A 25,851-nucleotide genomic window follows, 5' to 3' on the forward strand; every position below is an offset into this window, starting at 1 on the left:
TCAGCCACTACCCCATCCGGGCTGGTGAGGATGAGACCTGCTCCACTACCCCCCGAGGTCGAGGAGCCGTCCACATACAGGACCCATGGGGGCCTCGGGGTCCCCTCCATTAGCATGAGTGGGAGCTCGGGATCATCCGGTAAAGTGCACTCCACGATGAAATCGGCGAGCGTTTGGGCTTTGATAGCCGGCCTTGGTCGGTATTCGAGATTGAACTCTCCGAGCTCGACTGCCCATTTGGCAATCCTCCCGGCGCGGTCCGACAACTGCAAGATTTGCTTCATAGGCTGGTCAGTCAGTATGGCCACAGTGTGGGCCCGAAAGTAGGGCCGGAGTCTCCGAGCTGAAGTGATCAGAGCGAAAATTATTTTCTCCAATTTAGAATATCGGGTCTCACATCCCTGAGGACCCGGCTGGTATAGTAGACAGCCCTCTGGAGCTTGTCCTCTTTCCGGACCAGGACTGAGCTTACTGCAATCGGAGAGACGGCCATGTACAAATAAAGGACTTCGCCTTGCTGAGGCTTGGTGAGTAGCGGAGGGGAGGCAAGAAGGCACCTAAGCTCTTCAAAGGCTTGCTGGCACTCCTCCGACCATAGGAAGTTCTTTGATCGTTTAAGGATTTTAAAGAATGGAAGGCAGCGCTCGACCGACCTGGAGACAAACCTCCCTAGGGCCGCGACCCGCCCGGTAAGCCTCTGCACCTCTTTGATCGTCCTTGGAGGTACCATCTCTTGCAGTGCTCGAATCTTCTCGGGGTTAGCTTCGACTCCGTGCTGGATTACTATGAAGCCCAGAAATTTATCCGAGGTGACTCCGAACGCGCATTTTGCAGGATTGAGCTTCATTTGGTACTTTCTAAGCTTGGAGAATGTTTCATTGAGGTCAGCCACATGGTGCTCTGCTGTTTGGCTTTTCACCAGCATGTCATCCACGTAGACCTCTATCTTTCGGTCTATCTGGTCTTTGAAGATTTGGCTGACCACTCTTTGGTATGTAGCTCCTACATTTTTCAATCCGAACGGCATCACCTTGTAACAATAAGTGCCCTTGTCGGTGATGAAAGCCGTCTTCTCCTCATCTTCAGGTGCCATTCGGATTTGATTGTATCCCGAAAAGGCGTCCATAAAGGTCAGCAGCTGATGTCCCGAGGTAGAGTCGACGAGCTGGTCGATACTGGGAGGGAAAAACTATTTTTTGGGCAGGCCTTGTTCAGGTCGGTGTAGTCCATGCACATACGCCATTTCCCATTGGTTTTCTTCATGAGGACCACGTTGGCGAGCCAGTCCGGATAGGAGACCTTCCGGATGAAGCCGGCCTCGAGGAGTCTGTCTAGTTCCTCGGCCGCCGCTCGCTGTCGTTCCAGGGTGGAGCCCCGCTTCTTTTGCCTCACGGGTCTGCAGGTCGGTTTCACCTGGAGTCGGTGAACTATGACCTCGGGGTCGATTTCCGGCATGTCGGCGGGCGACCAGGCGAAGACATCCATGTTGGCCCGGAGGAATTCGATCAGGCGCTCCCTTTCGCCGGAGCTTAAGCCGGAGCCGACCTGCACGGTTAGCTCGGAGCAACTTTCCTGTAAAGAGATTTGGGTAAGAAGCTCACCAGGCTCTACCCGTTTCTTCCAGAGGTCGTTCCGCACATCTAAGGTTTCAATGGGCAGTATGCGATCCATTGCTTAAGTTGGCGCCTCGGTCGGTAGCTCCTGTTGGCTTGATGCTTCAGCCGGTGGTTTTGCTTTGTAGGTCGCCATGTAGCACCGCTTGGCCACCATCTGGTCTCCACGAGCTTCGCCTATCCCATGATCGGTGGGGAATCGCACGAGCAAGTGGTAAATTGAGACCATAGCCTGGAGGGCATTCAGTCCCGGTCTTCCCAAAATGGCATTGTAGGCTGAAGGCAGGCGGACTATAAGGAAGTCCATCCTCACGGTGCTTTCTCGAGGGGCGAGCCTAACTGTGACAAAAAAACCGATCTCGCCCGCAACCGGGACTGAGTCCCCGGTAAATCCGACTAGTGGAGCGTTCATTCTTCGAAGCTAGTTTTCTGTCAACCCTATTTTTTGATAGGCATGGTAGTACAAAATATTTGCCGAGCTTCCATTATCAACCAAGACGCGCTTTACATCAAATTTATTTACAATCATAGAGATGACCACAGCGTCATCGTGAGGGGTTTCAACCCCTTCCAAGTCCTCGTTCGAGAACGAGATGGCTTCAGAAGTGCGCGGATGCTTTGGGGGAACCCCTTCTTCGGCTGGCCCTTCAGCTGAGCTTCCTCCTCCAATGACATTGATGGCGCCAGCGATGGGCCTGTTGTCATTTGGATTTTCGGACGGCATGACGTTTTCCACTGGCCTCCTTTCCTCACGTCGGTTCCTCACAAACCGATTGAGCACCCCGCGGCGGATAAGCGCCTCGATCTTATCTCGGAGCTGGAAACAATCCTTCGTGTCGTGGCCGTGGTTCCGGTGGAAGCGGCAATACTTCCTAGGGTTGCGCGGGATTCCTACATCCCGCATCGGGGGTGGGGGCCGAAAAAAGTCCCGACCCTCGATCTCCATTAGGATCTCGGCCCGGGGCGCGTTGATGGAAGTGTAATTCTCGTACCTCTCCGAGTGCATTCGAGGCCGTGGCGGGGACCTTGGTCGAAGCCGTCCCTGCTGCCGAGGCGGGCTCTTCAGCCGAGGCAGGTTCCTATCCCGGCGGAGAGAACAGCTTCTCGGGCGGCCAAACGCTCCTCGCGGCGCTTCCTTTGCTTCTTTGAGACCGGCTCGGTCGCGCCCCGCCTAGAGGCGATAGCCTCCTCGGCCTTCGCATATTTCCAAACTCGGGCCAGCATTTCGGTGAAGTCGGCGAGGAAGCTTTTCTCAATGGAGAAGAGGAATCTGTAGAAGCGAGCTCCGGTCTTCAGTGCCGACATGGCTATTGACTGGTCGAGCTCACGGATCTCCCAGGTTGCAGCGGTAAAGCGGTCGAGGTATTCTCTAAGGGACTCCCCCTCCTTTTGCTTGACGTCCAAGAGGGAATCTGATGTTCGCCGCTGGTGCCGATTGGCAGCGAAGTTGGTGGCGAACTGCCGGCCGAGCTGTTCGAATGAAGATATTGAGCTTGGCTTCAGTCCAGAGAACCAAAGCCGAGCAATTCTCCGAAGGGTAGCTGGGAAGGCCTTGCAGAGCACAGCCTCCGAGGACCCTTGCAATGCCATGAGGGCTCGGTAGCTCTACAGGTGGTCGAGGGGGTCGGCAGTCCCGTTGTAGGGCTCCACTTGGGGCATTTTGAACCTCGGTGGGACTGGCTCACCCTCGATTTGGCAGGAAAAAGGGAGACTTGGTGGTAAACTCAAAGTCACCCTCGCGCCTTGCCTTCCTGTTATGAAGCGCTTCAATCTGGCACTCCACGTTTTCGACTTTCCTGTCGAGCTCTCCAACTTGGGGGATTGTCACAGTAGCCTACTCCGGTTCGTGGCGGTCCGGAGCTGACTCAGCCTCCGAAGGCTGCGGCCTTCTGTCCAGGCTTCTCCCCGGCAGTTTTCTCCGGGGAGACGCTCGTTCTTCATTATTAGCCCTGGAGGAGCCATGAAGATTTTGGCCCTGGGGGATCGGTCCATTTGGAGGAAGCACCGGTTGGGCCAGGGCCTGTGGAGGTAGCATAGGTGAGGCTTCCTCATGCCGCAGGCCTTGGACGGCGGCGGCCAAAGCCTGGACCTGCTGCACCAGGATGTTGAACTGTTCCGGCTGGACTTGGGGAACCGGGTTAGCCGGAGACGGCGAGTTCTGGACGGAGTGTCCAGGACTTGGTGGAAGACGCCGGAAAGCATTGGAGGCTCCTTTACTTCTCAACTTCATGGCCACAACTCGGGCCCTTTCTCTAGCGCCAACTGTTGCTGGAAATTGGACCCGGGGGTGACCACTGGGTGAGAAGGGAGGAGCTCCGTCGTCTGGCAGTGGGTGGCGATCCGTCAGTGGGCGGCGTCCTCTAGGAGACCTGCAAAAAAGTCGGTGGCCGAGGTTTCCGGTGCCGGCCCTCCGATGCCTAAGTCAGAGGGGGGAAAGATATATGGGAGAAAATATGTTCGAATAAAGATACAGCGGTCGGTCGGCTTTCTAAGATTTTCTTTTAATATTTTATTTCACCGTTTCAACGACGCCTAGATTTTCATATTTTCTTCGTACACTAGCTATGCTGCATGTGCCCGTATATTAAAACATTTTATTTCACGAATTAGAAATGTTATATAAGGGGAAACATGAAAACAACTATTCTAGATAATCATCCGCTAGCAATGCCAAAGCCAATTGACTTTGCATTCAAATCCAAATCAAATGCAACTCCAATATTTTTCTGCAAAGAATAATTTGCATGGGATCTAACAAAAAAAAATTTAATAAATAAAAAATTTAATTAAAAAGATAAATTAAAAATTTTTATTGCGGTAGAATTTTTTAAAAATATATTTTTCTGCAATAGGAGGAGGGTCGAAGAATCTAATTAGCTTGAATTTTTTGTGCTAGCGTGCACGAATTCTCTATGATTTTTTAAGCATTTCGATGTTGAAAATCATAGAGCTTTCTTTTTCCTAGTTGGCTAATAGATAAAGAGATTTCTATAATCAAGATTTTTAATACTTTTACAATTTATAATTGTCACGCCCCGAGCCCGGAGCGCGGCAGACGCCGCACACCCGCACGACGGGCCGCACAGGCATGCAAGGTAGCAGATCATATCAGAGCAAATACAGATATTTAAAGATGACATAATTATTTAAGTTGGTTAAAAGCAGTCTTACAAAATTTCAAAATAGCACATGCCAACATAATTCAAATGTCCAAGCTAATCTAACTAAAATGCTGATAACTGAAGAAATCATCAAAAAATTTAACGCACTCTCCGATCCCGTGCGATCAAGCCTCTGGATCTGAAAAATAGAGAAAATAAAATAATGAGCTACACTAGCCCAGTAAGCAACAAAATACCCCAAAGTAGGGTCAGAGCATATTCGATCAAAATAAAGGATAATGTCTGGAATAAATCATAAATAACATCGTTTTACTATTTTCAAAACTTATTTTCATTTTTTCAAAAACTCTGATACCAGAATCTCAACATAATAGGCTACGGCCACGTAACCCAGCGGCATGGGTTGCACAAAGTATCAAATCCACTATTTTTATCCACCGATGGCAGCCGGTGTTGCACAAAGTGCCAAATCCATTATATTTACCCACCGATGGCAGCTGGTGTCCAAATCCACTATTTCAATCACTGGTGGCACGGTGTCGAAACCGGTTTCTCACAGATTATAAGTTGACATGTCCAACGTTTAATCCTCATTGGCGGGGCCAGAACAGAACATAACAGATCATAGCCATGCTGAGAATGCATATATATAAAAATAGATTTCATAAATTGTCCAGTCATATTCACGGATTTCAGATCATATAACATGATTTTTAAATAAAATTTAACATGCGTGACCCATTTTACTGAATACAAAATATATTTCGAAATTTAATTCACTAATAATTATTTTACCAAATAATTTCAAAAATGTACTTTGAAGTATTAAGTTACTTACTTCTTCTCGCTTAACTTCTACTTCAGGTAGGCGGATCAGGTTCACCTGTTTAAATTTAATTAATTTCTTTGTTAATTTTAGAGCTAAGCAAAAATCAAAAATAATACTATTGGGTTTCGGGTTCGGATTTCGGTTTCGTGTTCCAGATTTCGGGTTCCGGGTTCGGATCTGAACTGGGCCCAGGTAGGGCCCACAAGGGTACTGCCCAACTGGGCCCAAGTTGGGCCTGCAGTGGACTGGGCCCAAGTTAGGTTTTAAATACTCATATAAGATCAAAAAATTTAAATAATACTTTTTAACGAGCCATTTTTTTGATGAATTTTTAGATTGTGACAAATAATATCAGAGCAAACCCAGATCATGGCTCATATGGGTTAGGAGACACTGCAGCATGGGTCTATTTGAGCTGACCATGAGGAGATCATGATGTTTGTGCTTGGATTTGTGGTTTTTGTAAATAAATTTGAAATATTTGTTTAGTGAGGATGCAAGGACTTAAAAATCGAAAAAGTATGTGAGGATCATATGAGTATATATTTAGTCTCATATCGACTATATATTGCATAGATTTTGGATACTTATAAAGAGCCATAGAATCTATATATTATCATCTAGCTAGCCTTTTTGGGTGTGGTCCTAGGTTGTTATATATTCTCTCTTAATTTTGTACCCCTAAGCTAAAAACATTTTCAACAGGTGGTGAAACGATAAAGTATTTAAGCAAGATATATAGGACACATTTGGTTTGCAACCGTAATCAAAATTAAAATCAAAATCTGAATGAATTGGAATGAGAATAAGAATGGTTATATCCCTCGAAACTTTTGGTTCATGATCGGAATCGGAGTCAGAATGAAATTTGAATACTAGAGGAGAGGGTAGGGATTGGATTTTAAGGGATTGAGACATTTTTATTCTCATCTAAAATCGGAATAGGAATGGGACTCTCCCCAACTAAACAGTTAGAAGCCATGCCTTTCCCTAGGTTCCTTCAAACCCACTTGCGTTACCAAGTTGCCAAATTGTGTGCCTCTGTCGGGATCCAAAGGACATGCTAGCTCCGGGTGGCACTTCAACAACAAGATGATATTGGCGATGGCGAACCCGGTTCCATTTGCAAAGGCCTTTGAGTTGTTCTGCAAAGGTGCTTTTCTGTTTGGAGAGGTATGCGACCACGCTCTCGAGTACTAGGAGGAGAGCTTGAGGAGGCTCGAGAAGGTGTTGTTCTTGAAGTAGGAGGATATGATGGAAAAGCCAGCGGCGAACGTGAAGAGGTTGGCGGAGTTCTTGGGGTGTCCCTTTTCCCCTGAGGAAGAGAATGAAGGGGTGGTGGAGGAAATTATAAGGTTGTGTAGCTTTCAGAAGCTGAGCAAACTGGAGGCGACGAAGGCTAAATTAGGCTAGAATCACCTTACTGTGACCCCTCAAACATTTGCAGCATTCTTCAGGAAAGGAGAGGTGGGGGATTGAAGGAATCATATGATCAGTTTGGAGATGGCTTGAAAGTTGGACCATCTCATAGAGCAAAAGCTAAAGGGATCCGGTTTGACCCATGGACGTGGGACTGATGGCTGCTGCCACCACTGGTCGTATACCTTGCTCATAACATACAATTGCAATCTGTGATGCATCTCAAGCGATTCATCTTTGGGAACTGTTTGTATGCTTAATTAATCTTATATACATTATATTTCATATATTGCAGTTTTATGATTCTTTGTTGCTTGATATTGAGGTTTCCTGCTTTTTCACTGTTGATGTATTTGGATGTACTCTGAAAAATAAAAATCATGGCATTGTATAATATTGTCTTGTATTCTTTGAAATTACAAAGTATTTTGGATTAGTTGGTTTCCGATAGTAATAGAAGATTCTACAAAATCTTTCATATGGTGGAATTAGAAAATCTCACTTAAAGTTAAAATTTATATCTCTTATTTTCTCTTGCAATTTTTTTTTGAGCTTCCTCCTTCTAGCGACAAAAAAGAAAAATCAAGTTTTTTATAATATTCTAAAACTTTTGAATTAAGGAGTAGACAAAATAATAATTTTAGAATTCGTAATGTTTAAAGATTATCTAAAATTTTTGAGTTTTTTTTGGCTGCTCGTCCTTCCGCTCATGACTTGTGGGGTGCAATTACTTGCGTGATACATGGAGATAAGCAAAAGAATGATATACTTTTCCAGTTTATTAGGCTTTTTCCATTAAACATCTTTTTCAGAAGGGTAGAATATTATTGCAGCAAGTAGGCTTCACCTAACTCCTCCCTGCAATGTTTCTCTTCCTCCAATCCAATTTTTTTTAGTCTTTTATCGAAATAACGTGTGATTTAGGAACTTTGTATATGATTCATTTTAGAATGATTGATGGCACTCAAATATATATATATATTATATATATATATAATAAAATAATAATAATAATAATAATAATAATAATAATAATAATAATAAGCACTAGTTGATTCGTGCACGAAGTAAGTTCACAAGGACATGCCACCTTTCAAAAAAGAAAACAAAAAATGTTACATATAATGATGATGGATGACAACTGGTAGTTCCATTATATAATGGTTGTCTTCCCCGCCTTCTTGTTTCGTTTTCCACTTTTTTTTAATCCTTAAGTCTAGCATGTTTCTTCTGCTCTCGTCAAGAAGAGGTCGAATCCATCATCTGAATGAATTCAGCATGCATGGACTCGTTCAACTGGTTCCGATATGACCCTCGGAAATAGAAGGCATTTCGTATTGGATATTTTTTTAATTGTTTCTGTTTCAATATGCGATCCTAATAGAATTCCAAAATAACCAGGCATAGGCTCGGCTCTACAAGTCCAGGAGGAGACCCGCTTCCCGCGGTTACCTGCAAAAAGCCTCCATTTCGCGTGATCTCGGTCATGGCCACGCCTTCTTCCGTAATTCCCAATAGCGGACGTGCCTTAGCGCCCGAGGAAGCAAAGCGAGAGGATGCTCCAAAACCTCGGAAAGAGTTCGATGATCTCATCTCAACCCTGCCTCTAAATCAAGACTGGATACCCATCCGCCTCCGAAAATACCAAGACTTCTGGATCCCCGAGCACTCTCTTCCAGAAGTCATGGCCATGCAGCAAAACTTCCAGGCTCGCCTCGACGACCTCTTTGTGCTGAGCTACCCCAAGTCCGGCACCACCTGGCTCAAAGCGCTAGCCTTTGCCATCATGACCCGAACCCGCTACTCCATGGCCGACCACCCTCTCCTCCGCTCCACCCCCCACGACTTCGTGGTCTGCATCGATAGATTCTTCTCCGGCGGCAGGCCGTCCAAATTAGAGGCCATGCCTTCCCCTAGGATGCTCAGCAGCCACTTGCCATACCCTCTGCTACCGGATTCCATGAAAGGAGCCGGCGGCCGATTCTTGTACGTTTGCCGGGAACCCAAGGACGTGTTCGTCTCCCGGTGGCACTTCAACGACAAGATGAGGCCCGACTCCGTGGAGCCGATTCCATTCGGCAAAGCTTTCGACTTGTATTGCGATGGCGTCAGCCCCTACGGATCGATATGGGAGCACGCTCGCGGTTACTGGGGGGAGAGCTTGAGGAGGCCTGAGAAGGTGTTTTTCCTCAAGTACGAGGAGATGCTGGAGGAGCCGGCGGGGAGTGCGAAGAAGCTGGCGGACTTCATGGGGTGCCCGTTCTCGCCGGAGGAAGAGAAGGAAGGGGTGGTCGAGGAGATTACAAGGCTTTGTAGTTTTGATAGTCTGAGCAAACTGGCCGGGAGCATGCCGCGCAAGCTCAACACGAAGCTGCCGCTGCAGACTACTTCATTCTTTAGGAAAGGAGAGGCAGGGGACTGGAGGAACCACATGAGCGAGGAGATGGCTCGGAGGATGGACGCGGTAACCTCGCAGAAGCTGGAGGGATCTGGTCTGACCTTCGGGATTAGCGCGGGCGTGGAAGCTAATGGAATGTGATTTGCATTTTGATGTGTTTTACCTCTTCCAATCTTGGTTGGAATTGTTCCCCCAGTAATCACTTCATCTTGGGGTGCTTGGGTTAAATAATTTCTGGCTTAATCCCTATGTATTGCTGCCTTTTGCAATACTTAAATATAATACTATGATCTGCTATCAAGTGCTTGGTGTGATACTCAAGATGTGGGTTGAAAAGTTAGATATGTCCTCCTCCATTCTCCCAGGGTCTTCTATTTTTTTTCTTAATTTTTTATTTATTTCTATTTTTTGGTTCAAAATAATTTTGTGAGTATTTGTAAGTATGTGTATTTTATTCTACATCGGCTATGCATTGAATAGATTTTAGATACTTATACAATATCAAATAATCCAAATAATATCTTTTCGATGAGTTTTCAAATTATAACAAATGATATCAGAGCAAACTCGGACCATGGCTCAAATGGGCTAGGAGACACTGCAGCATAGGGTCTACTAAAGCTGACCATAAGCAGATTGTAGTGTTTGTGCTTAGATTTGTGGTTTTTGTAAATGAATTTAAACCCTTTGCTTAGTAAGGATGTCAAGACATAAACAAAAAAAAGTATGTGAGGATCATGTAAGTGTATATTTAATCTCATATCGGCTATATATTGGGTAGATCTCGGATACTTGTAAAGAGCCAAAGAATCTACATATTACCATCTAGCTAGCCTTTTTGGCAAGGCCCTAGGTAAGCTAAAGACATTTTCAACATGTGGTAAAAAGATAAAGTATTTAAGCAAGATATATAAAGCACATTTAGTTTACAACTGGAATTAGAATTGGAATTAAAATCAGAATAGATTGAAATGGGAATTAGAATGGCCACATCCCTCGAAGCTTTTGATTCGTGACCTGAATCGACCTGAATCGGAATCGAAATGAGATTTAAATAATTGGAAAGGATAGGGATCGGATTTCAAGGGATTGAGATATTTCCATTTTCCTTTGAAACCGAATAGGAATGGGACGCTCCCTAACCAAACAGCTGGAATGGGAGTAGCTCTTTTTTATTTCTATCTCATAGTTCAACTTCTTCTAACTAAATATATTCTTAAGTCAATATGCTGCTTTTATTTTTTATTTTTCAGTAATCTGTGCCGTAACACAATGGCCATACTCTTCTACTCATGAACAGGAGGTCATGACATGCATCCTCTAAATTCTCAGAAAAAGATGATTACTCTTGCGTTAGCGTTCTGGTCAATGTAGCCTTGTTAGTAAAACTACATGGGTTGGCACACCTTCGCAAATAGCTTGTACAAGTTTCAGAGTTTAAATTCTGAATATTGTTGAAAAACTACATCGGTTCGGAATTGGGTTTCTGATTGGTGTTCTGGTCTTCTTTCCTTCTTTTAATGAAGCCAACGCCTGTAGTAATCTTGGAAAACTGATTCACTAAATCTTACCTTCACGAAGCATCTAGCGAGTGATATTTAATATGAGAATTTCCAAGACACTAATTAAGGAGGACAACCATGGACCACCTGAGATATTATATTTATTTTCTAAAGCGATTAGTACAGCATCCAAGTATTATATGAGCGAATGGGACGACAGCCAAATCCCTCAAGCAGTCCACAAAAGATTCTATAGGACTTGGTGGTGGACCTCTATGTGGGCGCCGTTGGCTCTGATTGAAACCTACCACAAGGAACTCATAATTGCCTTTCATTCCCTTCCACCTACCCCCAATAATGGAGATCCATTCTTGGGCCTGGATCCCCTCCGATGCCAGATATTTGAGTTATGATGCTAGAGGGAGTCACGAGCGAGTGGAACAACGATAGAATATATCATTCCAATTTTCTAAAAAAAGACTAAATTATATTTTGTTAATTAAATTTAGCAGTTTTGAAAAAATAATTATTAAAAGCTATTAGTTCCGTAGTTGGCACCAAATGCGACATGGTACGATTGGATACTACGTTGTTGACATTAGAAATAACACCTCTCAAGATGCATGATAATTTCCTCACAAAACACGATACATTCAACATATAAGGGCCCGTTTGGTTTGCATGAAAAGGAGGGAAGAAAGTGTGGTCAACGGGAAAGTAATGAAATGCCTCTTGTTTGATTAGAGTTTTCAAAGGAGAGAGATGAAAAAGTTGTATTCCCATGGGAATATGATTCCCACATTTCATGGGAAAGTCTTTCCCATGAGAAACATGGAAAAGTTACTTTCCCATGAGGTGGGAATCACTCCTTTTTTATTTTTTTTCCAAAAAGACCCTTCAGCATTAAAGAAGCATTAAAGAGGCATTAAAGACCTAATTTTTATTAAGGGCATAATAGGAATTATACATAACTTTTCTAGGAAAGTGGATGGTCAACCAAACATAAGCACTTTGGAAATTTGTCACTTTCCCATGGTTAACCAAACATGCCAAAAGTACTTTCCTAGGTATCCTCTTCCTAGGAATCGGATTCCTGGAAATCAGATTCCTAGGAGGGAAAATACTTCCGCGAACCAAACGAGCCCTAAGAGATTGAGTGGACTCGCCCAATATAGGGTTCTCAAAACCCTTCTAGAGTGCTGATTTGGGGATGGCGAACAACCACAAACTAGGATTTGAGGATGGACCTTCTCAGTTCCAGATCATACCAGCCTTTTTTTTTTTAAAAAAAACCTTTGTCTTCAAAAATGTCACCACCTAAAGCAATGGGGCGTTAAGGATTTCCTTCTCCAAGGTCTCTCCTACGAGAAGCAGCTTTCTTCTAAGAGAAAAAGGTTTCTTTTCCAGAGCTCCCAATCTCAACCGGCCCAACTCTTTTCTTTCCATAAGAAAGACGCCAAAAAATGAAGCTAGCTTTACTTCGCGGCCTTCTCCATACCATGTAACCAGCCCAAAGTATGAATGACCTCTTCGTTTCATCAGGAGGGACACCCCAACGACATCCATCTCCAACTTCTAGCTGGGAGATAAATACTACTGTATGGGCGCATTTTATTTTACTTTATGGTACAAACTTAATCTTAGAATTTGTCTTTGAGACAGTACTGGGTAGGCGGTAGAATCATGGAATAAGGCCTTTATTCCGCTGTTATACGATCAAACACAATTCTTTAGCTGGAAAACTAGTCTTTTATATTGAATTGGGATAAGTAAGGGGGGATATAATTCTATTTCATGAAGCAAGTCCTATCCTCTCCACCTCTCTGGATAATGACGCAAGCTTCATCCATGTGCTGGCTGTTGAGAGAGAACAAGCGCCTGGAATAAGAAGAAGAGAAGTGGAAGAGAACTCCATGAAAGTTATATTGATCAAGCAAAACAATCCATTGCAAACTAAACCCTGAGCTGTCTTATGCAGACGAGCCTTACAAATTCGATTGAGAATGAGAAACTCGATTTGAAAATAAAATAAAATATACTAAGATTGTTCGACTACAAAATCTGAAAATATGATGAAAAACTAATATTGTCTCTAATGATTTTTTTTTTTAAAAAAAATGATCAAATATAATGGATCAATCGATTATGGCATCGTTGGGGCCTTCTGCTGCAAATCCGTTGGCTCCTAAAAGATTTGGCATGGTCCATAGCCAAAGAATAACTAGAAGCGGAACTTAAAACACCGTAGCGTAAGATAAATGCAGCCCTTTAAGCCCACGAACGGAACTTAAAGCTTACTAGTGGTCACAGCAAATATGTCAATGTGCCCGTAGGCGTGACTTTGGGTTAGGTCATGTGCTTTTAGCTTGATAGAATGGGTCAAGATTATAGACCTAAATCTCTTTCAAGCTAGGTTCATGCCAAATCCGGCTAGATTCTATCTCAATTCTATTTGATATATATATTAAATAAATTTGCATATTTTAGTTAATATCTCATACTAACAAACAATATCTTAAAAACTACTGGTAAATTCGGAATTGTCCACTAATTCCTTGTTTTAAGAGATATTATCATTGGTTGTTGATTTATTTGCTAAGTGTTGAGTCAACCACCTAAATATGCTATTTGATTACTGGAGAAGTGTGAAACAGTGGTCACTGCAGATTAGATAAACTAGCAGATGGAGGCCCCAATCTAGTCCTATTAAATAAGTCATGGGCAAGGTCTCTTGTGTGGTGTCGGACGGCTATTTCACATTTTTATTTTTAAGAGAAAAAACACATCCATTCTAGTCCCCTATCAACAACATCAACTACTGCCTGCTATTAATTTTGCAGGAAGTAATGGTACGGAACCCATGTGCGTGGTGAAGGGGAAAATCCTTTTTAATTAGTAGCATCTCACATGGTGTGTTTCTGGGCACCAAAAAAAAAAAAGACATGTTTTGGAGAGATCAATTTTCTTGATTTTCTTATTGTATTTTGTTTTACAATTCCAATAATATTGAGAATTTTATTTTTTAAAAAAAATAAAAAAAATCATACAATAGTTCTTTAATTAAAATAATACAACGATATCTCTTTAATTTTTTACCATTTGCACTTAAACACTAAGGCCCTGTTTGGGGGAGCTTTTGGAGGGCCAGAAAGTGAAAGCACTTTCTGGCCCTCCAAAAGTACTTTTAGATGAAAAACTGTGTTTGGTAAATTTTTCAAAAAGCTGTTTCAGCTTTTGCAGGAAGCTGAAAACAACTTTTGGGAAGAAGCTCCAATTTGGAGCTTTTGGGAGGAAGCTGTTTCAGCTTTTTCGGAAAGTTGTATTTTTGACAAAAATGCCCATATTAAAATATAATAATTACATAGCTTGTCCCTTTATAAACCTAAAAATTTGCTGGAGCCAAGAACCCTAGCCGTCAGACTCCCTTCCGTAAGAAAAGGTATTTTTCTTTTCAATTTTTGTATACATCTCTTGAACCACATTTTAGAAGAAAAAATTTTTAATCCTTCTCCGTACCTTCCAAAATCAATTATTATTATTTTTTTTTTAATCATCAACCTCGCGGCCCATGCTGAGGTCCTCCTCGAGCGTGGACCACGAAGAAGAGCCCCTGGACCGCGAAAAATATTAATATATTATTTTAAATAATTTAATATTATGTTATATTATAAAAAATAATTTATACTAATAATTATAATATTTTATACCTTTATTATTGTATTATACTATAAATATTATATTATATTACATTACATTATAATACATTAATATGTTATTTTAAATAATTTAATATTATGTTATATTATGAGAAATTAATTTATATTAATAATTATAATATTTTATACTTTTATTATTGTATTATACTATAAATATAATATATATTACATTATATCATAATACATTAATATGTTATGTTAAATAATTTAATATTATGTTATATTACCAAATATTAATTTACTCTAATAATTATATTACTATTATGCTATATTAACATAATATTAATTTATATTACAATAATATTATACTATATCGTATATTTATATATTAATTTATGTTATATTTTATTATGTTCTGTTGTATAATACTATGCAATGTCCTTTATGATAATTTTATCATAAAAAAGTGCTTTCTCAGTTTGTTTACCAAACATAAAACAAAGTACCATAGCACTTTACGAATGTAGTTACCAAACAGTAAACAGCTTTTTATAACAGCTCTACTTCAGACAGCTCTACTTTCAACAGCTCTACTTCCAACAGCTCTACTGCCAACAGCTCCCCCAAACAGGGCCTAAAAATACTATTTTTTCAATTAAATCCTAAAATTTTGATTTTGATTGCAATATGATCCAGCTGCTTATCTCTATGGTAATAGATAAAAAATTTCACCGATACCCTTGATAGCTGGATTATAAGAGAAGTTGTATTTTAGCGGAAATAAAAACTCAAGTGTATATTAGTAATTTCACAATTGCGTTAGAGCTCGGATGGAAGTTGGGCATATTGCAACCAATTTGAATTCGTTGGATCTAATTGAAAAATTAGAATATTTGAGGTGTAAATATAAATCACGAAAAGTGGAAGAGGTACCTGTATAATTTTTTCTAAAATAAAACACCTTCCATCCTATCTACTGAGTAAGATACTTACATTTTCTATAAATAAAATCTCATATAAAAATCCCTAGAAAATTTCTCCCATAAAGAGAAATAAATCCCGAATGTAGATGAAGAGGTCGACTTCCTAAGGTTTCTTTATAATATTTCATTTCACCATTCCAATGATGTCTAGATTTTCAGATTTTCTTTGTCCACTAGCTACACTGCATATGCCCGTGTATTAAAACATTATATTTCACGAATTAGAAATGCTAAATAAGAGGAAACATGGAAACAACTACTTTAGATAATCATTTGCTAGTAAAACCATGGAAACAACTACTTTAGATAATCATTTGCTAGTAAAACCAAAGCCGGTTGACTGTATAAGTAAGCATTCAAACCCAAATCAACTGCAACTCCAATATTTTTCTGCAAAGAATAATTTGCAGGGGATCCAACAAAAAAAGTTTTGAGTAAATGAAGCTTTTAATTAGAAAAGATAAATTAGAAATTTTAATTGCGGTAGAATTCTTAAGAGAGATCTTTTTCTATAAGAGAAGTAGGGTAGAAGAATCTAGTTAGCTTGAAATTTATTTGGTAGCGTGCGCGAATTCTCTATTATTTTTCAAGCGTTCCTTCTGGATGTTGGAAATCAATAGAGTTTCCTCTTTCCTATCCGGTTAATAGATAAAGAGATTCCTACAGTAATAAAGATTTTTAATGCTTTTGCAATTCATAGTGGTAACAGAAATGCTGGACAAACAATAGTTGGGCTTCCTATCCAAGGCCAGAAACTTCATCATTATTTAGGGAAGAGGGCCATATTGGAAAGAGGGTATCATGGGCAGCAAAATTTCCATAATTTATTTAAATAATTATTTTTTTCACTATTTCAAATACATAGGCGAATCAGAGTAGGCTCGAAAGGGATTTGGTCCATTTAAGCCCCTATTCTAGCCCATTCACTGCAATACGACTCACTGTTATTTATATTTTAGCAATTATTCTAAAGAAAACAAATAAATGTAGCATCAATAGCGTGAGACAGAAACATCACAAAGACACCTCGATGGTACAAGTAACAGACGGCTCTGGGGTCAACAAAGGTTGACAGCAAGAGCAGAGACAGAGACGCTATACGGGGGTTACAGGATTGCAGCAACTTCTTATGTAATCTCACACTAAACATCGAAAAAATAAAAAGAAGATCACAAACAACTTCGACTAGGCTTGCGCTTGGACATCACAATTGGTGGCCGCGGCTTCCACATCCACACCATTGAGGGTAAGACCGGACCCCTCAAGCTTTTGCTCGGTGATGCGGTCCAACTTCCGCGCCATCTCCGGACTCATATGATTCCTCCAATCCCCTGCCCCTCCTTTCCTGAAGAGAGAATCATTGGTTTGGACGAAGTCGGGATGCAGTTTACCCGTCTTGTTGACCTCCAAGCTCTTCAGGTTGTCAAAGCTGCACAGCTGTATGACCTCCTCCACCACCCCTTCCTTCTCTTCCTCTGGAGAGAAGGGACACCCCATGAACTCGGCCAACCGCTTCACAATCCGCAGCGGATCCTCTAAGATCTCCTCGTACTTCAAGAACAGCACCTTCTCTGGCCTCCTCTGGCTCTCCTCCCAGTACTCGAGAACATGCTCCCATATCGGCCCATAGGGGCAATTGCCCTCACAGAACATCTCGAAGGCCTTGGTAAATGGAATTGGCTCCATGGGTTGCGGCCTCATCCCATTATTGAAGTACCACCGGGAGACCAACACATCCTTGGGGTCCCGGCACACATATATGACCTTACAGTCTAAGCTCTTGATGGTGTGTGGTAGGAGAGAGTATGGCAAGTGGGTGTTGAGGATACGAGGGGATGGCATGGCTTCTATTTCTGAGGGTTGGCCTAAGGAGTAGGTTCTGTCCAGGAAAGGGACGCACTCGTGAGGATTTCGGCGAAGGAGAGGGTGGTGATCGAAAGGGTATTGGGCTCGTGTCATGGTGGCGTAGGTGAGGGCTTTGAGCCAGGTGGTGCCGGACTTTGGGTAGCTAAGCACCCAGAGGTCGTCGGGGCGAGCCTTGAAGTTTTGCTGCATGTCCATGATGCCGGGGAGAGCACGTTGGGGGATCCAAAAGCCTTGGTATTTTCGGGTGCAGATGGGTGCCCAGCCTTCCTCCAAGGGGAGGGTTGAGATGAGGTCGGTGTAGTTGGATGGAGGTCTTGGATCCGCACCTTTTTTCCCTTGAGACTCCATTGGAGGGGGGCTGTTGCAAAGAGATGGTTGAGCAGCCATTGAAAAACGGATGCTATGCTATGCTCTCTAGCGGGTGTTTGTTTGCAGGGACTAGGGTTCAACTTCTCCCGGAGTGGCCTAGTTATCCCCTAAATAGAATAGATATATGATAGTCCCTAGACTCTATCACAAGTGCGTGGATCGTGACAAATAAAATAGGACAAAAAAAAAGTATCATTTCCACAACGAGGCGATTCAAGTATCAATTTATAAATTTTCTATATTATATAGATAACCCCAAATTGATGTGACTAAGTACAATTTCTTAACCAAAAAATCAAATATGAAAGGTTCCTAGGGTTTGGATTTCATCAATTAAATTTCTTCAATGAATTTAAATCTGATTGTTAATATTCTGTTAATTACAATGACCAAATCCCTTTTTTTTTAATGTGATATTCTCTTTTAAGGCATAACACCTATACCTATATTAGTCCTATATCTACTTTCGTGATCATATAGATTAATATAAATTTATTATGATCCGTGAAATTCTTGAATGTAGGTCACAAGGGTATGCATTTATTTCTAAACTACACTGCCAATGTTTGATAAATTCATCAACTAATATTGAACTTTAACTTTCGTTATTTCAGTCAACATCTTAAGCATGCAATTCATGGCTAGTAAAATGCAAGAATGAAAACCGAAATTATCAAATTGTAATTAACAAAGGATATTGAATACAACCATACTCAATTTATATCAAAAATTCAATAACTACGTCCTAGCCCTAGGATAAGAAAACTAGCAAATCATAACTAATAAATCAATCCAATTATTTCTCAAACATAAATTTCGCATTCAACATCCTTAATAACAATTCAGCAAATAAAAAAAATATCATAGAAAGGAAAAGAACTCTGTATTTGCAAAAACCCTCCGTTCCGTTCTTGCTCCCGGAATTCCAGCTTTTTTTCTTCTTCTAGAATTCCTGGCTTTTCCTCCTCTCAGAATTCGAGATTCTCTGAGTTTTCTTCTTCCTTATCTCCTTGCCACCCCCCTAGTATCTGCTGGCTCTCAGCTTCTCCCAACCGATTCTTCTTTTTTTTTTTTTGAATTTTAAAATAGATTTCCCCCATATCTACTGGCTGAAATGCGGAATTCTAGGCTGATTTTATTACTCGACTCCCAGCTAGATTTAGAGCACCAAAACGATACACTTTGGAGTTGGACCCTTCACGAAAGTTTTAGATCTTGTTCTCAGCTTTCCAACGCACCTAGGCTTGCATTATTCTGACGTCTAGAACTCCATGTACAAGCTGAAAGCCGAAACAGGGTCTGGGCTGCAGTAAACTTTTGGACAGATTCGGGCTTCTCCGTTTCGGCTAAGTTTTGAACTTCAAAATGGCAGAACTGGGTTTTGTGCTCTTATAAAAGTTTTAAGCCTACGTCTTATCTTTCCAACAAGCCAAACAATACCTAAAACCGAGGTCTGTAGCTCCAGTTAGAACCCAAAAGTCGAACAGTATTCTGGTTTGACTAGACCAGCCCAACTAGGACTTGCTCTCTAGGCCTAGCCCAAATTTTACCTTTTCACATCAGCCTAATTTTAACCTAATTCAATAATTAAACACCTGCAAAATATCAAAAATTTTTAAAAATTAAATAAATATAAAAAGCACTTAAATTCTAGATAAATGAGCTAAAAACATATCAAACATCCTAAAACAAAACAAGGAGGGCTAAAAAATGTGTGAAATAAATTTTCACATCAATGTACTAAGAGAGTGACATGTTCAAATTAAAAGGTACGGCACGAGGGGCCGGACCACGACATATTTAATAGGTTAACTTGTGAACTCGGCTGTGGCCTGTGGCGCATTAAATTATTGTGCCTATGGAGGTATCTCTTGGAGTGATAAGACGGAGTCACGAGCGAGTGAAACGACTAGGATCTTCATTTCGTAAAATAGATATGATTAGAATTGAGTCTCGAAAGTTGGACCATCTCGTAGAGCAAAAGCTAAAGAGATCCGGTTTGTCCCCACTGGTCGTATACCCTGCTCATAACATTCAATTGTAATCTGTGTTGCATCTCAAGCGATTCATCTTTGGGAACTGTTTGCATGCTTAATCTTACATACATTATATTTTAGATATTGCAATTTTATGATTCTTTGTTGCTTGATATTGAAGTTTTACTCTTTTTTACTGTGGATGTATTTGGATGTACTCTAGAAAATTAAAATTACAGTATTGTATAATGTCTCATATTTTTTGAAATTACAAAATAGCATTTTGGGTTAGTTGGTTTCCGATAGTAATAGGAGATTCTACAAAATCTTTTATATGGTGAAATTAGAAAATCTTACTTAAAGTAAAAATTTCTATTTCTTATTTTTTCTTGAAATTTATTTTTGAGCTTCCTCTTTCTAGTGATAAAAAGGAAAAGTCTCAATTTTTTTAAAATTCTAAAACTTTTGAATTAAGGAGTAGACAAAATAATAATTTTAAAATTTATAATGTTTAGATATTATCTAAATTTTTTGGATTTTTTTGGATGCTCGCCCTTCCGCTCATGACTTGTGAAGATAAGCAAAAAAATGATTTATTTTTTTCAATTTATTAGGCTTTTCTCATTAAACATCTTTTTCGGGAGGACAGAATATTATTGTAACAAGTTGGTTTCACCTAATCCGGCTCTGCAATGCTTTTTTTTCTCCAATCCGAATTTTTTAGTCGTCTATCGAAATAACGTGTGATATAGGAACTTTGTATATTATTTATTTTGGAATGGTTGATGGCACTCTATCATTGTTCTGTCAAAAAAATAAAATAAAGAGAAAATATATAACAATAAGCACCAGTTGATTCATGCACATAGTAAGCTCAACAAGGACATGCCACCTTTCAAAAAAAAAAATTAAAAAACAAAAAATGTTATAATGATGGATGGCAACTGGAGCAGTTCCATTATATAAAGGAAGGACAAGACAGCAATAGCAGGAAAAATGGTTGCTTAGCCTACCTTTTCTTTTTTTTTTTTTGTTTTCTGGCCTTTTTTAATTCTTCGGTCTAGCCTCTCTCTTCTGCTGACGTTAGGAAGAGGTCAAATCCATCATTTTAATGAATTCAGCATGCATGGACTCGTTCAACTGGTTCCGATACGACCCTCGAAAATAAAAGACATTTCAAATCGGATATTTTTTTAATTGTTTCTGTTTCAATAATCAATATGCAATTCTAATGAAATTCCAAAATAATTTTTGTATCGGATCATTAGATGCAGTTTAGCGGAGATCGATCTGATGCGATCAAAAACAATTTTTTTTTCTAAGGATCAAAGAAATATAAGCCAAATCTGGGGAGGAAAAGCACGGTTTTGCCGGTCAGCAGTTGGAAAAGGTTGGTGGGAAGCAGTTGTGACGCTCGCTTGTAACTTATTCTGCACCAAAAAAAAAAAAACGCCTGTTTCATCACATACATGAAAATTTCCACTTCGAATTTTCTCAAGATCAACTTCGACGAATCGGTCCTAGATGAAGGTGTGCGAGGTGGTGCGGATTTTATGATACGGAGCCCGCACTCCAGAGTGGTGGCAGCAGGAGGCTGTCAGTTGTTCGGCACATCAGTTTCCGGGGCAGAGCTACAAGCTGCCTGGGCAGGTCTTCGATGTGCGAGGCAGGTACTGCAGGCTGGCTCGATTGTCTTGGAGGACGACTCGGCTACAGTTATCAGTTGGATCCAGGGAGGGCTGAGGGGTGAGGGCTCAGACCACCCCTTGGTTCGGGATATTGGGATGATGTGTGGGGTTGGGGTAGCCATTCAGGCCAAACATGTATTCAGAGAAGCTAATGGGGCAGCCGACTGGATGGCTGCCTTCGCGGCTCATCATTCAGGGTACACTTTTTGGATGGGGAAGGGAGAGCTGCCACTGACTCTCCGTGAGTTAGTGTTTTTTGACTTTATTGGGTGTATTCGTACACGCACGGTATGAGAACCCGTTTTCAGCAAAAAAAGAAAAAAAAATGTCGGTCACATCATGAACGTGGTGACGGAATTATTTTGAACCGCTCCTCTAAGCAGTGTCAGTACTTTCCATCCTATGTCACAAAATAGTTAGCTTGAAATTTTTGAGGTAGCGATGCACGAATTCCCTATGATTTTTCAAGCATTTCGATGTTGAGAATCATAGAGCTTCCTTTTTCCTAGCTGGCTAATAGATAAAAGAGATTTCTATAATCAAGATTTTTAATACTTTTACGATTCATAATAGTAACAAAAATGCTGGGGCAAATAAATAAAGGACCAGTAATGTTGGACAAACAATAGTTGGGCTCCATATCCAAGACTTGAAACTTTTTGATTATTTAGTGAAATTTTTATGATTTATTTAAATGATTATTTTTTACACTCTTTCAAATACATAGGCGAATCAGAGTCGGCTGGAATGGGATTTGGCCCATTCCAGTCCATCCACTGGCACCGCAATATGACTCACTGTTATTTATATTTTAGCAATTATTCTAAATAAAACAAATAAATGTAGCATTAATAGCATGTGACGAAAACATCACGAAGGCACGTCGATGACAGAAGTAGCAGACGTCTTTCGCAGTTACACCTTATTGACGCTCTCTCGGGCCAACGAAGGTTGACTGCAAGAGCCGAGGCAGAGACGCTACAGCCAAGACTAGCTTGCAACAAGCGGGGGTTACAGGATTGCAGCAAACTTCTTACGTAATTTCATTCTAAACATCCGAAAAATAAAAAGAAGATCACAAACAACTTCGACAAGACTTGTGCTTGGACATCACCATTGGTGGCCGCCGCTTCCACATCCACACCATGGAGGGTTAGACCGGACCCCTCAAGCTTTTGCTCGGGGATGCGGTCCAACTTCCGCGCCATCTCCGGACTCATATGATTCCTCCAATCTCCTGCCTCTCCTTTCCTGAAGAAAGAATCCTTGGTTAGGACGAATTCGGGATGCAGTTTACCCGTCTTGTTGACCTCCAAGCTCTTCAGGTTGTCAAAGCTGCACAGCTTTATGACCTCCTCCACCACCCCTTCCTTCTCTTCCTCTGGAGAGAAGGGACACCCCATGAACTCGGCCAACCGCCTCACAATCCGCAGCGGATCCTCTAACATCTCCTCATACTTCAAGAACAGCACCTTCTCTGGCCTCCTCTGGCTCTCCTCCCAGTACTCGAGAACATGCTCACATATCGGCCCATAGGGGCAATTGTCCTCACAGAACATCTCGAAGGCCTTTGTAAATGGAATTGGCTCCACAGGTTGCGGCCTCATCCCATTATTGAAGTACCACCGGGAGACCAACACATCCTTGGGGTCCCGGCACACATATATGACCTTACAGTCTAAGCTCTTGATGGTGTGTGGTAGGAGAGAGTATGGCAAGTGAGTGTTGAGGATACGAGGGGAGGGCATGGCTTCTATTTCTGAGGCTTGGCCTCTGGAGTAGGTTCTGTCCACGAAAGGGACGCACTCGTGGGGATTTCGGCGAAGGAGAGGGTGGTGATCGAAAGGGTATTGGGCTCGTGTCATGATGGCGTAGGTGAGGGCTTTGAGCCAGGTGGTGCCGGACTTGGGGTAGCTCAGCACCCAGAGGTCGTCGGGGCGAGCCTTGAAGTTTTGTTGCATGTCCATGATACCGGGGAGAACACGTTGTGGGATCCAAAAGCCTTGGTATTTTCGGGTGCAGATGGGTGCCCAGCCTTCCTCCAAGGGGAGGGTTGAGATGAGGTCGGTGTAGTTGGAAGGAGGTCTTGGATCCGCACTTTTTTTTCCTTGAGACTCCATTGGAGGGGGGCTGTTGCAAAGAGATGGTTGAGCGGCCATTGAAGAAAGGATGCTATGCTATATGCTCTCTAGCGGGTGTTTGTTTGCAGGGACTATGGTTCTAGTTCTCCCGGAGTGGCCTAGTTATCCCCTAAATAGAATAGATATACTAAGAGAGTGACATGTTCAAATTAAAAGGTACAGCACGAGGGGCCGGACCACGATGTGCCAATGGGGAGGGAGTCCCGAGCGAGTGGAACAACTAGGAACTTCATTTCGTAAAATAGATATGATTAGAATTGATTTTAAGGTCTTTTAGCATTTTCTTCAGCTTTCTCGGGTGCTCCTTGCGAACTTCTAGGATGTTGTTCGGGTTATCTATCTTGCCTTGGGCTTTCTATTTTTTTACTTTTTTATTTATATCTATTTTTTTGTTCTAAATTATATTGTGAGTATTCGTAAAATGTGTGTTTTATTCTTCATTGGCTATATATTGGATAGGTCTTAAATACTCATATAAGATCAAAAAAATTTAAATAATACTTTTTGACGAGCCATTTTTTTGATGAATTTTTAGATTGTGACAAATAATATCAGAGCAAACCCAGACCATGGCTCATATGGGTTAGGAGACACTGCGACATGGGTCTATTTGAGCTGACCATGAGCAGATCATGATGTTTGAGCTTGGATTTGTGGTTTTTGTAAATAAATTTGAAATATTTGTCTAGTGAGGATGCAAGGACTTAAAAATCGAAAAAGCATGTGAGGATCATATGAGTATATATTTAGTCTCATATCGGCTATATATTGGATAGATTTTGGATACTTATAAAGAGCCATAGAATCTATATATTATCATCTAGCTAGCCTTTTTGGGTGAGGTCCTAGGTTGTTATATATTTTCTCTCTTAATTTTGTACCCCTAAGCTAAAGACATTTTCAACGGGTGGTGAAACGACAAAGTATTTAAGCAAGATATATAGCACACATTTGGTTTGCAACCGTAATCAGAATTAAAATTAAAATCTGAATGAATTAGAATGAGAATCAGAATGGTTATATCCCTCGAAGCTTTTGGTTCGTGACGGAAATCGGAATCAGAATGAAATTTGAATACTAGGAGAGGGTAGGGATTGGATTTTAAAAGACTGAGACATTTCTATTCTTATCTAAAATCGGAATAGGAATGGGACTCTCCCCAACTAAACAGTTAGAAGCCATGCCTTCCCCAAGGTTCCTCCAAACCCACTTGTGTTACACCATGCAACCAGGCTCGGTCCACGGCTCAAGTTGCCAAATTGTGTGCCTATGTCGGGATCCAAAGGACGTGCTAGCTCCTGGTGGCACTTCAACAGCAAGATGATATTGGCGATGGTGAACCCAGTTCCATTTGCAAAGTCCTTTGAGTTGTTCTGCAATGGTGCTTTTCCGTTTGGAGTAGTATGCGACCACTCTCTCGAGTACTGGGAGGAGATACTATCAGAAAACATGCGTATAGTAACACTACAAGAAAATACACTTTCAGCGACCACTTTCGGCGACTAAATGAATAGTGGACGCTGCAAATAAGGCTATTTGTGACCAACATCCTTGTTTGTTACTGAATGATTGTCCTACACCGACTAAATGCATATTTGGTCGTAGAAAATCAAAACCAAGTTGGCAGGGTGGAGGTAAAACGTTTGGCCACTAAAGTTTGGTCGCTGAAAATAAGGCTATTTGCGACCAACATTCTTGTTAGTTACTGAATAATTATCCTACACCAACTAAATGCATATTTGGTCACGGAAAAGCAATACCAAGTTGGCACGAGTCCAATATTTCGCACGGGCGGGGGTAAAACTTTTGGCGACTAAATTTTAATCCTTAAAGGTTCACCTCCAGCGACTAAAAAAAAATTTAGTCCAGAAAAACTTTTACGAATGGCGCCTTTTTTCCATGACCAAACTTTTAACAGTGGAAGGTTTCCGTAAAACCGAACGATGTTGTACTAGCCCCTGTAAGATGCTAATTTCTAAGTTCAAAAAAAAAACTGCTTATTTTCAAATAGTGCCGTTTAACACCTTAATTCACTTAGGCATATCCTCATCTCTTCGGCTGAATCTCGATCCCACAACTTTTCTTCATACTTAAATTCTTTTTTATTTGTATTATTTTAATATAATTTTAAAAGCTCGAGCTCGGTGCTTGACTCCTTGTCAAATAAATATACGAATCGACAGGATACACGGCATGCGGACATGGGAATGGAAATCCGCTTAGAAATATATAGAATTCTTGGACATCCTACGGGCAAAATCTTTTTTTCATTAGCCCACCCGCACGATG

The 25,851-nt window shown here is 41.3% G+C and overlaps 1 protein-coding gene and 2 pseudogenes across 5 annotated transcripts; 1 reads left to right on the forward strand and 2 right to left on the reverse strand.

Moving 5' to 3' along the window:
• Window positions 1-6,596: 6,596 nt before the first annotated feature.
• LOC103698191 (flavonol 3-sulfotransferase-like) lies at window positions 6,597-9,682 on the forward strand. Of its 3 annotated transcripts, none has more exons than XM_089924160.1 (2): window positions 6,597-7,159; window positions 8,385-9,682. In XM_089924160.1, exon 2 carries the CDS (start codon window positions 8,470-8,472, stop codon window positions 9,520-9,522), a length of 1,053 nt encoding a protein of 350 aa, XP_089780286.1. In that variant the 5' UTR covers window positions 6,597-7,159; window positions 8,385-8,469; the 3' UTR covers window positions 9,523-9,682. The 3 variants fall into 3 exon arrangements, with proteins under 3 accessions (XP_089780286.1, XP_089780284.1, XP_089780285.1); XM_089924158.1 differs by having other exon boundaries at window positions 6,690-7,233; XM_089924159.1 differs by lacking the exon at window positions 6,597-7,159 and adding an exon at window positions 8,136-8,310.
• A 6,787-nt stretch (window positions 9,683-16,469) lies between these two features.
• Window positions 16,470-17,874, reverse strand: LOC103698192 (flavonol sulfotransferase-like pseudogene; annotated as a pseudogene). The gene has a single exon (XR_015967170.2). The product of XR_015967170.2 is annotated as a flavonol sulfotransferase-like pseudogene (transcript).
• Window positions 17,875-22,245: 4,371 nt separating this feature from the next.
• Window positions 22,246-23,697, reverse strand: LOC120106600 (cytosolic sulfotransferase 12 pseudogene; annotated as a pseudogene). Its single transcript, XR_016395856.1, has one exon. The product of XR_016395856.1 is annotated as a cytosolic sulfotransferase 12 pseudogene (transcript).
• Between the last annotated feature and the right edge of the window lie 2,154 nt (window positions 23,698-25,851).

Source organism: Phoenix dactylifera, chromosome 7, assembly GCF_051530095.1.
Source record: "Phoenix dactylifera cultivar Ajwa chromosome 7, Ajwa_hap1_PhDact_Kaust_v1.1, whole genome shotgun sequence".
Lineage (NCBI taxonomy): Eukaryota > Viridiplantae > Streptophyta > Magnoliopsida > Arecales > Arecaceae > Phoenix > Phoenix dactylifera.